Genomic DNA, 13259 nt, shown 5'->3' on the forward strand with positions numbered 1-13259 from the left:
ATTCATCTCTTTCTGTGCATCCTAACCCCATGCCATACTGTGAAAGTTTCTCCATCAAACACACAAACAGGCCTGAGAAGCCACTGGCCAAGAGAAAGACAAAGAAGAAAAGACAAAAAAACAAACAAACAAACAAACATATCTACAGAGATGTAGATATGAAGAAAAAATAAAGACAGCAGGGAGATGCAGAGAGAGAAGAAAGCCACAGAGTAAAAAACTGAGTAAAAGAGAGAGACGAGACTTACCTCAAGCTGTCCTTCCTGTGCACAGTCACATACATCTCATATACCCTACCCTGAGGAACAGCACCCGCTGGAACCAACAAGCTCACACCTGCAAGAGGTTGGGCAGGGAAGGCAGGATGCATAGAGGCAGAAATAATCAGTTTCATCATTGGATGCAACCCATCATCACTTGAACATTATGATTAATTATTGAATAATAATTTTTAAAGGTAACCCATGTAAAACTTTACCTTAAATATATTATCCTACAAATTGTGCTATGATGTTATACAGCAGCTGCTTCCTATCAGCAGGTTATATTATTCATTACTCTTCCATGCTTACTGCTTTTAAATCCCCACAAAAGTCTACTGAGAGTTTTTTCTTTTAGATTTAAGCAGCAAGAGAACATCCCAAAGCTGTTTTCAGTAGTACATTGACTGTGCGCTAGTAGCAGTACTCTTAGGTACTTTATGTGGTTAGTTTTTTAGTACAGGAAATGCATTGTTCTTGTTCGAATCCATAATACTTCTTGCAAGACAGAATAATGTTCTTATTATTAGTTACATTTTTATACTTAAAAAAAAAGGTTTTGGGAAATTCACCATCCCAATATGAAAAAGTTGAAAGAAATACCCCTGGTTGTTGTATCACTACACAGCAACCAGATTTATGATTTATGAGGTGTTGATGTGTGTAGAATACAAAGTTTACCAGAGTTCGGTACAATGAGATGTCCTCCTTGGTTGTTGAAGGATCCATGAGCCGTACACGAAGGGTCTCGTGTTCGGGCCAAGCTCTGATTGCGAAGATTCATGGTGTCACTGTTATCCAACAGAGACTGAGTTACCTAGGGATCAAAGGACGATAGTCAGTGTGGTAGTAAAGATACAAACTGCAAGGCATAAAATAACATTGACTGTAAGAGACTGTACTAGACATGTTCTTTTTCTGGATAGACAAAATAATCTGCTGTATTAAATGATAAAGAAAAAACATACTGAGGAATCAATGTCAGTCATTAGTTTGGTTGAGAAATGTGGTTATCCAGCAGCATAGAGGTAATCCTATTAGTAATACCACATTTTATATGCATGCTGTTGTAACTATGACACACTGTAATTTGAATGGATGCTGGGCACATATTCCAAACAACCTGAGCAATCCTTATGACTTTGTAGAATTGAGGAAATATGGCAGGTCAAAACTCTGTTCTTTTGACATAGTGAATTATCAGCCCTTTGTGTTGTGTAGCATTGTGGATTTGTTCATTTTTAACAGGGAGGATGGCCCAATAGGAGGGTTAGCATTAGGGTTAAGACTGTGGGATTATCATATAGGCCTAGCCAAATTCTTGATATTATAATTGCTATAATAATTTCGATTTAATATAACTTCTATTAGGCTAAATACATATTTTGTGAAAGCCTATTCCTTTACTGGATGTGGACAAAACACTCTGTATTTTATAAACCCTACCTTCAATTATATAACTGTAGCAGCAGAGTTTGGAGTGGTCAGGGCATGTTCATTTCCTCAGTCACAACACCTGCTCCACTTCCAGGTTATATACTCTTGCTCTTTTACAACAACACATTGCTACTTGTCACTTTGATCATGGAGGTGACAATACTCTATAGAGTATATAGGCTACAATATAGTATATAATTGAATATTCATAGTATACAGCTTAGAGAATGTCATACTGTAGATCCAAGATGACACTGACATGAAAACAAAGCGCAATTACAAATCCCTCTGCTATTCCTGCATCATGGACAGTACCAAGGATTTATCAGTACACAGCACAGTTAGGCTACTGATATTTCAGAGCCATGGTCAGAGCCATAGATTTTAACTTGCACAAACCCTAGTCAGATAAACGATTAATGAACCAGGCAGGCTAGACTAACATATTCAACCAAACAACACTGCACTCTCTCTTCTCCTAGAGGATAGAGAGGAGGGATGACAGGTTAACAAGGGAGATGCATTTCAGTCATTTTGTTAACAAGGGGGATAGCATCTTCCCTCATGCCCACTCAAATCACCTGGTGCATATGAAGAAAATCAAGCTAAGGTCCAGATAAGTTTAAATGAATGCCAGCCTCTTCAAGGTAAGTTTTATTTTCACCAGACTGATCAATTTCAATACTATATGTCAACATTTTATTATGTATTGTAAACCTTAAACTGATACCTTACCAACTTTAAATTTTTTCCATTATATTTCTCCTGCATTCATATTGGTCAAAATTATTTATTTATTTATTTGTTTGCTCTATGAATGTTTTCTTTGTAACCAATAACTAAATTGCTACAGGGAAGATTTGCATCTGCCTGGGAGTACTGCCATAGGGCTAAGCTAGTCGAGGTGAAAAGAGAGCAGATTTACAATAGACATAAGAAACCACCTTAGGGTAAGTGCTAAAATATGACCTCTTTTGCATTTCATGGTCTAAATGTCCACAGTGAGATGTAAAATAAGGAATTAAGATTCAGTAGTTTACTACGTCAAACAAAGAAGACTTGATTCAATGTGTTGAGGACAAACAAAAGACTGAAACTAAAATAAATGCAAAATAAATCTCAAATTAGCAAGGTGAGGTCAGTGACTGGAGATTAGCAGATAAAATCATCAAACGGTGGTACTGATCTGTAGTGCTCAAAGACATTGAGTTCAGCTCTAATACTGTCTCAGGACAGGTGCCTTGATGAAACCAAGCAGTTTTGTCTGTATTTGTGACAACTGACACCTGTATGCAGGCCATTTAGTTGACAGAGCAAAAGACACTTAGCTGCATACATTTGAATGGTTTTTGGTTTTGTATTTATGTGACAGGAAATACATGGTTGTTTATTAGGAACACCTGTGCAATCTAATACAATTTGATACTGCCATAAATTTCATTTCTATAAAGCTTATATGTCTTCAGTTTTTGTTGACATGTCATTCAACTATATGTTTATTATTGAAATTGTAGTGGGCGGTGGTGTACAGCATTATATTGAAACATGTCCCTAATATTTTTCAAACCTCACGTATGTTAGTGGGCAAAATATGAGATCAAAATAAGACCACCCACTACAAGCTTATTAATGAACATGAGTACAATTATCACTTGTAGTTTAGTGTAGTAGTAAAAAGCAGAATCATAGAAGTGATGGATACTGATGGATACATTCATGACATTACCTTGGGAGAGAGTTTCGATGTAAAGTCTCCTCCGAGGTCATCCTGCGGTGTAACCAGACCCGAGGAGTTGTAGACTTTTATCTTCAGGTTGGGGAGAGGGTCTAAGAGTGGAGAGTTGGTCATTGGGATTTTATCTGACACGTCATGGAGGGCATACACTGGACCACGATACATGGCAGCTGCATTTGTCAAATCAGGAGGAGCTGTCAGTAGATCAGCTAGGGATGGAGTGAAAGAAAGAAAGAGATAAAGAAGGGTAGTAGAAATGGGAGGAAAATGGTAAAAAAAAAAAAAAAAAAAAGCAAAAATCTGATTTTACAACATGAATTGAGTTCGACAACGCCACCAGTCAGGATCAGAGAATCAGGTGTCAGACAGAGAAGGCAGGAACAAGGGCTAAGACTAGATACGTCACAGCATTAACAATGGCATATGGCTGTAATATGGGGCAGACAGGGAAACCTTGTAGGAAGATCAGTAAGCAGGAATAAGGGGAGTAAGAAGAAGTCAAGCCTGCTGATAAGGTATCAGTGCTTGGTATGATATGGCAGTACACAGGGGCATAACCTGGATCAAGGACTAGTCATGCCTACATATAGAGAGAGAAATGGGAAAGAGAGAAAGAGAGAGTAGATTTGGAAGGTGATGCTTTCACTACATCTAAAACAATTGATGACATTTGATTTAATTATTTATATCTACAAATCATCATAACAAACTCATGAGTACCAGAACTGGAAACATGACTTATGCTTTATATAATAAAAGAACAGGAGTGCTCTTTAATCACGCTTTGATCACATCACTGTCTATTTTTAAAAGCACTGTGTCACCCTTCAAGTTTGTCTGACACAATCTGCTGTGCGTATTTGCCACAATGCAGTAATATTTGGGTTCTTGAGTTCTTTTAATTATATGTTCTGTACAGTTGGGTGGTCTCCTCTTACTCTATCTATAAACAGTTGTGTATAATATGTAGTTTATTTAAAATGGAACAAGCAAGACTGCATAATAAACAAGCAACACATAGTGAAACATTTAGAGTAGATTTGCAAACTTATCTCAACCTTACTCCAAGTAATATTTTTATTAGATTAAAACTTTAAATTAAATAGTTGACTGACCCATCCTATTCTACTACTTAACTATGAAGATCTGAATGGAGTTCCATCATCTATGGAAATAAGAAACTCTCCTTAGAGCTAAATCAGATGTGATTTGAGGCTACTGAGTTGATTCTGCTTTGAACAGTGTAGTGTGGCGTGCACACTACATACAACTCTACTATATGAGGGAATTAGACAATGTGGGTGTCTCTATAAGATTATCCTCTCTGCTCATCATGGAAAAGGTTAGCGTAAACCAGGGGGCATCTGCAGGAACACAATGATTGCTCATCACTAAAGTATGCTAATTCATGCGCATGGCACAATATACAAGTACTGAGTTTATAGTACTTTGAGTTTAGCTATAAAATACAACTACCTTCTGAAACCTTTCCAAGGACATCAGTCACTCTATTATTTAGTTGCTCCTTCCCTTGCTGCAGTAAATACATTTAATACATTTAATCAGAACCTCTTTAGAATACCTCTACCCAGATAACTCTCTTCCATCAGACAATCCAAGAAATATTCAAGATTTAATTGGGATTGGGATCACAAGAAGGCCAGTTGCCTCGCGGGAACCATTCCAGATTTGCTCTCACCAGGCTCTACTATTTTGGGCGTAGAGCCTGAAATCCTGTCATTCCTTCCACAAGCCCATTCATTTGAATTTTTAAATCCTTCATTATCAACCCCCACCACCACCACTGACACACACACCCACCCATGCACTCACATACACATCTGTCACCTATCACTCTCTTCCTCTCTCTATCACCAGGCTGTTCACACACACACGCACACACACACACACACACACACACACACACACACACACACACACACACACACAAAAAAAAACACACACACACACACACACACACAAAAAAACACACACATACACATCTGTCACCTATCACTCTCTTCCTCTCTCTATCACCAGGCTGTTTACCCTTAAAGCCAGTGGGTATTCCTGCCAAATCATCCCTGCTGAAATTTAATTAACAGCTAACGGAAAACCACAGAGAGAGCGAGAGAGAGAGAGAGAGAGAGAGAGAGAGAGAGAGAGAGAGAGAGAGAGAGAGAGAGAGAGAGAGAGAGAGAGAGAGAGAGAGAGAGAGGGAGAGAGAGAGACAGAGAGAGAGAGAGAGAGAGGCAGGTACATAATTCTTCATTAACACTAATCAGAGATTGTCCCTCAAAGCAGAGTGACAAGCATCCCAATGCTTTCCTGATAAAATGTCACCAAATCTGAGCCTGTGCATAGACATTCACCTTTGTATACACATTTGAACATACACACGCAATTACTTACTTAGCTCACGTCTACCAAATTACATTGCATCCTCTCTGACCTCACTTTCCTGTGTTTACTTTATACCATCATTTGAATTTTGATTACCCAACCACAGCTGACCACATAACCACATACCCTGAACTATTTAAAGCTCAACTGACATTGGTCATCCCATTTTACTGTCAAAATATACTGCCAACGTGTTTTTTTATTTTTATTTTATTGAAAATAATGTGCTAGTGTCTGATTAACAGTAGCTGACAGGCTGAGCTCTGGAAGGGTAATGAGAAAAAAAAAAGTAAACAAACTTGTGCTGTAACTCAAGCCATGGGCAGACATTGTGTTGCCAGTGACAGTATTGAAGAGAAAGGACCACACCAGCATATAAATGGACCAAAGTGGTACTGGCAGGCAGGCTTACTGAGCAGAGAAAACTAATGTTAACAGTACACTTTTGTTCTGGTGGATGTTTATTTGGTGGCTTGTTCAACAAGCTAAAGTGTGGGACAAAATGTGTGTTCATGTTGGTAAGTTAGATAAGAACTTTTACAGGAAAACGAATAGTAGAATTTAGTTATATCATGTTTTGTATTTATATCTGTGAATTTAAAGACTAGCAGCTGTGTGCTAGCTAGATTGTAAAATAACTATGTAATCCTGACAGTAATATCAGCCTATATAAACAATTTATTGCAGCCTATATAATTGTAAGCATATATACATTATCACAGTTTATAAATCACAAAACTTAATCATTCTGGCTGAGGAAATGTTTAACACTTAAGGAAATTACATTAGTTATGAATAAATAAGTTAGAGACTTTCTCATTTACAAAGGTAGAAATCACAAAACACCCCTCCCTGAGCTACTACCTTACCGTGGTGGAGGGGTTTGCGTGTCCCAATGACCCCAGGAGCTCAGTTGTCGGGGGCTTTATGCCCCTGGTAGGGTCTCCCATGGCAAACAGGTCCGGGGGGAGGGGCCAGACAAAAGGTAGCTCAGAAAACCCCGATGACGAGCAAGATATTTGGATTTTCGTGTCCCTTGCCCGGACGCGGGTCACCGGGGCCCCCCCCTGGAGCCAGGCCTGGGGGTGGGGCTCGGAGGCGAGCGCTTGGTGGCCGGGCCTTCCCCCATGGGGCCCGGCCGGGCATAGCCCGAAAAAGGGACATGGGACCCCGCTCCCACAGACCCACCACCAGTGAGAGGGGCCAAAGGGGTCGGGTGCAATGTGAGCTGGGCAGCGGCCGAAGGCGGGGGCCTTGGCGGTCCGATCCTCAGCTGCAGAAGCTAGCTCTAGGGACGTGGAACGTCACCTCTCTGGTGGGGAAGGAGCCTGAGCTGGTGCGTGAGGTTGAGAAGTTCCGGCTAGATATAGTCGGCCTCACCTCGACGCACAGCAAGGGCTCTGGAACCAGTCTCCTTGAGAGGGGTTGGACTCTCGTCCACTCTGGAGTTGCCACTGGTGTCAGGCGCCGGGCAGGGGTGGCAATACTTATTGCCCCCCGGCTTGGTGCCTGTATGTTGGAGTTTACCCCGGTAGACGAGAGGGTGGCCTCCCTCCGCCTTCGGGTGGGGGGACGGATCCTGACTGTTGTTTGTGCCTATGGTCCAAACAGCACTTCAGAGTATCCAGCCTTTTTGGACTCCTTGGAGGGGGTGCTGGAAAACACTCCCCCTGGGGATTCCCTCGTTCTGCTGGGGGACTTCAACGCCCATGTTGGTAGCGACAGTGAGACCTGGAAGGGTGTGATTGGGAGGAACGGCCCCCCTGATCTGAACCCGAGTGGTGTTCTGTTATTGGACTTCTGTGCTCGTCACGGATTGTCCATAACGAACACCATGTTCAAGCATAAGGGTGTCCATATGTGCACTTGGCACCAGGACACCCTAGGCCGCAGTTCGATGATTGACTTTGTAGTCGTGTCGTCGGACTTGCGGCCGCATGTCTTGGACACTCGGGTGAAGAGAGGGGCGGAGCTGTCAACTGATCACCACCTGGTGGTGAGTTGGCTCCGATGGTGGGGGAGGATGCCGGGCAGACCTGGCAGGCCCAAACGTATTGTGAGGGTCTGCTGGGAACGTCTGGCAGAGTCTCCTGTCAGAGAGAGTTTCAACTCACACCTCCGGGAGAGCTTCGACCATGTACCGGGGGAGGCGGGGGACATTGAGTCCGAGTGGGCCATGTTCCGTGCCTCCATTGTCAAGGCGGCTGACCGGAGCTGTGGCCGCAAGGTGGTCGGTGCCTGTCGGGGCGGCAATCCCCGAACCCGCTGGTGGACACCGGCGGTGAGGGATGCCGTCAAGCTGAAGAAGGAGTCCTATAGGGCCTTTTTGGCTTGTAGGACTCCGGAGGCAGCAGACAGGTACCGGCAGACCAAGCGGAGCGCATCTAGGGCGGTCTCTGAGGCAAAAACCCGGACATGGGAGGAGTTCGGTGAGGCCATGGAAAAAGACTTCCGGACGGCTTCGAAGAGATTCTGGACCACCATCCGGCGTCTCAGGAGGGGGAAGCAGTGCACCGTAAACACTGTGTACGGTGGGGACGGTGCGCTGCTGACCTCGACTCGGGACGTTGTGGATCGGTGGAAGGAATACTTCGAAGACCTCCTCAATCCCACCAACACGCCTTCTGGTAAGGAAGCAGGGCCTGGGGGCTTGGGTGTGGGCTCTCCTATCTCTGGGGTGGAGGTCGCCGAGGTGGTTAAAAAGCTCCTCGGTGGCAGGGCCCCGGGGGTGGATGAGATCCGCCCCGAGTTCCTCAAGGCCCTGGATGCTGTGGGGCTGTCATGGTTGACACGACTCTGCAGCATCGCGTGGACATCGGGGGCAGTGCCTCTGGATTGGCAGACTGGGGTGGTGGTCCCTCTTTTTAAGAAGGGGGACCGGAGGGTGTGTTCCAATTACAGGGGAATCACACTCCTCAGCCTCCCTGGTAAGGTCTATTCGGGGGTGCTGGAGAGGAGGGTCCGTCGGATAGTCGAATCTCGGATTCAGGAGGAGCAGTGTGGTTTTCGTCCGGGCCGTGGAACAGTGGACCAGCTCTACACCCTCTGCAGGATCTTTGAGGGTGCATGGGAGTTTGCCCAACCAGTCCACATGTGTTTTGTGGACTTGGAGAAGGCATTCGACCGTGTCCCTCGGGGGATCCTGTGGGGGGTTCTCCGGGAGTATGGGGTATCGGACTCCCTGATAAGGGCCGTCCGTTCCCTGTATGACCGGTGTCAGAGCTTGGTCCGCATTTCCGGCAATAAGTCGGACTTGTTTCCAGTGAGAGTTGGACTCCGCCAGGGCTGCCCTTTGTCACCGATCCTGTTCATAATTTTTATGGACAGGATTTCTAGGCGCAGCCAGGGTGTAGAGGGGATCCGGTTTGGTGACCTCAGGATTGGGTCACTGCTTTTTGCAGATGATGTGGTCCTGTTGGCTTCATCAGACCGTGACCTCCAACTCTCACTGGATCGGTTCGCAGCCGAGTGTGAAGCGGCCGGGATGAAAATCAGCACCTCCAAATCCGAGGCCATGGTCCTCAACCGGAAAAGGGTGGAGTGCACTCTTCGGGTCGGGGATGAGATTCTGCCTCAAGTGGAGGAGTTCAAGTACCTCGGGGTCTTGTTCACGAGTGAGGGAAGGATGGAACGGGAGATCGACAGGCGGATCGGTGCGGCGTCTGCAGTAATGCGGACTCTGCACAGATCCGTCGTGGTGAAGAGAGAGCTGAGCCGAAAGGCGAAGCTCTCGATTTACCAGTCGATCTTCGTTCCTACCCTCACCTATGGTCATGAGCTTTGGGTAGTGACCGAAAGAACAAGATCGCGGGTACAAGCGGCCGAAATGAGCTTCCTCCGTAGGGTGGCTGGGCTCTCCCTTAGAGATAGGGTGAGAAGCTCAGTTATCCGGAGGGAGCTCGGAGTAGACCCGCTGCTCCTCCACGTCGAGAGGAGCCAGATGAGGTGGTTCGGGCATCTAATCAGGATGCCTCCCGGACGCCTCCCTGGTGAGGTGTTCAGGGCACGTCCCACCGGTAGGAGACCCCGGGGAAGACCCAGGACACGCTGGAGAGACTATGTCTCTCGGCTGGCCTGGGAACGCCTCGGGGTCCCCCTGGAAGAGCTGGACGAAGTGGCTGGGGAGAGGGAAGTCTGGGCTTCCCTGCTTAGGCTGCTGCCCCCGCGACCCGACCCCGGATAAGCGGCAAGAAGATGGATGGATGGATGGATGAAATCACAAAACAAAACAAAAAAAACAAAAACAAAACAAAACTCATCCCCTTCTCATGCTGCATCCTGCAACATTGCTTGTAGTATATCTGGACATTTTTTTTGCACTATATCTGGTAGAGTTCACTCTCTGTATGTTAGGAAGAGGTGTTAGGTTACATACATAACTTGTTATTAGCCTATCCAGCATGCTTCAACTGATTCACGTTCTCTCTGCTCCACTGTGTGTGTGTGTGTGTGTGTGTGTGTGTGTGTGTGTGTCATTTTGGCCAATCTTCTCAACTTCAAAGGGCTATTTGAGGGTTATGACTTGGTTTTAAATTTAGAATTGGGTTTAGATTAAGATATGGGTAAGGGATGGACTTAGGCATTTAGTTGTAAGCAGATGAGAGGACAGAGAGCAGAGGCTGTCTGCAGTGGTACCATAACACCAAAACTTTATTATATAATATGAACATCAGGTTTCGTTGTGAGCCTGTCACATGCAACTCTATCATATTCTTGCTATCCTGCTTGTACAGGATTGTTTTTATTTGTTTCAGGAGGGGCCTGTTGGTGAGGTGGGACACCCCTCCAAGGCAATAGTAATGGAAACACTGGACTTTAAGTATCCTGTTAAAGGAGTTGAAGTCTGTAGATCTGACAGTGGCTCTTAACACAAAATACATGGTGTAATGCAATCTGTTCCTAAAATACAATTTCCTGTTCACTTAATGGAGACTATTAAGCAGTGTTAAGTATAATGAGTACCAGTATGAGCACTTGTTTTGTCATGAACTATTTTGAGTCTGTAAATCGGTATGAAGGCATGTCTCTAGGTCTCTACATTGTTTTAGGGACTCTTTTGCCATGTCTTTGACAAATAAATATTCCTATAGGTAAAGTCCAATGTTCATGGCATCTGTGGTCAAATACCTGATTTATCCAAATTCCCTGTCCAATCCTGGCATTTCCAGTAAGCTATCACATGCATGCACATTGGCGCACAAGTGTGTGGCTGTGTGCTTCTTCTTGTCTTGTCCATTTCAGAGAGAGAGAGAGAGCAGAGCAAAGACAGAGAGTGAAGGATGACTCCACTTTAACAGAAAGACAAACAGGGAGGGAGCGTCTGTTGCAGCAGGAGTCACTGTGACGGGAGACACAGCGAGGCAGAGAGAGAGAGACACAGAGTCGAAGATGAAGACAGGAGGATGCTGATAAACAGGAAATGCGATTGACCTGAATGTGCAGATGGGAAGGGAGAGAAAGAAAGAGTGTGAAAGAGAGAAAGAATGGCAGAGGCTGAGTGCTTGATGGAGGAGAGTGGTCTTTGGTTGTGACAGAGATTAATCTGAACCTGTAGATTGACAAATGAGGGCAGAGCAAAGAAACTAAATTATCCTAGCATCAAAGCCTCAAAGTGGACAGAGCAGGTACAGTAATTACCATGGAGGCATAATCACTTCTGTTTTCCCTGTCCACCTACGTGCATATCTACATATATCATCTACATATATATTTCTAGATATATTTTATACTCAACATTGCAAATGAGTGCCATGATTTTTTTGTCTTTATCTTTCTGTTTATTACTTATCTATCCATTCACCTATTTATCAATCTATCTACCATTGCCAAAATTTAAGACAAACTTAAAATATATAGTCCTCTCCTAGAGAGAGCGTAGGAGGGAGAGAGATAGCAAGCATCCGATTATCCTGAGTGTTGTTCAAAAATACTATGAGTCCGTATCCGTGAAACTTAAAAATAGCTACTTATGTAGTTTAGTAGTTTTCAACACAATTCAGACAAGTAAAATATCAGTAATCCTGTTTAAGTGAGACATATTGTGTCTTCTTGGATCAAAAAGTAATTTATTCAACAGTCCTTACCTGATCTGGCTGTTTTTATATTAACAGACTGGAATCCTCCATTTAGTGCTGACGTGTCGATGATGTCCGAGTCAAAATCGCGGTGTGTCTTGCGGTAGACAAAGAGCGCCACGATGACAGAGATGACCAGGCACATAATCACTGCGATTACAATACCCACATACAGAGCCACATCATCGGTGCTTGGAGCAGCTAGAGGGGACACAAAGAAGAAGAGAGGCTCAATGTTTGGTAGACACTAACTTTCACTTAAAAGAGAATACATGAGTATATATATATGCATTTATGTCAGAACAACAATGATCAATCTTATGGAACAGTTGGGAAATCATTTTTCATGAAGACAAGATGAATAACACTGTGTGCTCTCTGTCATTTTTTATTCGTGTTCAACAATTTCATTTTTAACCCAGACCATCTTTAGGACAATCTCTATAGGTTCCATTTCAAATGAAACTTTTAAATAGCCCTCCAGCTTGTGTAATATAATAATTTTTCTAGACAGAGGTAGAGAGGGAGGCAGAGACACCTTTCATAAAATAGAACGGTACCAACTCTTAAAACTTAATAAGGCTGTTAATTATTTTACAAGAGTCCTAACATCCTTTTTCAATCTGGCTGAGACATTAATGGTGTTTCAGTCAGAACAACAATGGAAATGTCATTTATGATCAGTATTTTAAAACACCAGAGGGGACTAAGAAAATATTTAACTGATGGGGTGATGCAGCTTTTAAAAACGTATAAGACACACTTAAGGATAAAGGAGAGAAGAAATGAGGAAAGGATGGGAGGCAACAAGTAAATAGCACAGAGGAAGGAAAGATGAGGAAGTAATAGGAGGGAAAGCCAATATGTGGAGAGGGATGTGGAAAAGAGGACATGCAAGCAGATGATGAGCAAACAGAAAAGAATAGAGAGGAGAGGAGAGGAGAGGAGAGAAGAGAAGAGAAGAGAAGAGAAGAGGAGACAACAGCAAAGAAGAGGAAAACAGGTCAAAAGAAGTGGAAATGCACTTGGACTTCAAAGCAGCAAAACAAACAAGCCTACATATTGAACATGAAAGCGCTTGTGAAACTTTTTTGAGTAGTCTCACACTTAAAGCACTCCTCACATAATCATGTCCTCTGTAGCCAGTAGGAGGGGATTTGTCTGCAGCTATTAAGAAGAAGACAGAAAAGTATAGGAATGCTTCTTTTAATCCGCCCTTAAAGTTGAGAGGCAGATAACAGGCTTTTAGCTACAAACAGCCTGAGTCATTTACTAAAGGATTTTGCTGTTGTCGCATCAGAACAAGTTCAGAAAGCATGAACTTGATTATGCATAAAAGAATCCTTTGAT

General features: G+C 43.7%; 1 protein-coding gene across 1 annotated transcript in view; it reads right to left on the minus strand.

Moving 5' to 3' along the window:
* Positions 1-13259, minus strand: part of LOC128364399 (netrin receptor UNC5C-like) — a 200016-nt gene that overhangs the window by 15096 nt on the left and 171661 nt on the right. The window contains exons 9-12 of the mRNA XM_053324932.1: positions 11919-12110; positions 3424-3641; positions 942-1077; positions 249-336 (exon numbers count right to left, since the gene is read on the minus strand). Coding sequence (XP_053180907.1) covers positions 249-336; positions 942-1077; positions 3424-3641; positions 11919-12110 — 634 coding nt within the window. The remainder of the gene's footprint in view (positions 1-248; positions 337-941; positions 1078-3423; positions 3642-11918; positions 12111-13259) is intronic.

Source organism: Scomber japonicus, chromosome 9 (genome assembly GCF_027409825.1).
Source record: "Scomber japonicus isolate fScoJap1 chromosome 9, fScoJap1.pri, whole genome shotgun sequence".
NCBI lineage: Eukaryota > Metazoa > Chordata > Actinopteri > Scombriformes > Scombridae > Scomber > Scomber japonicus.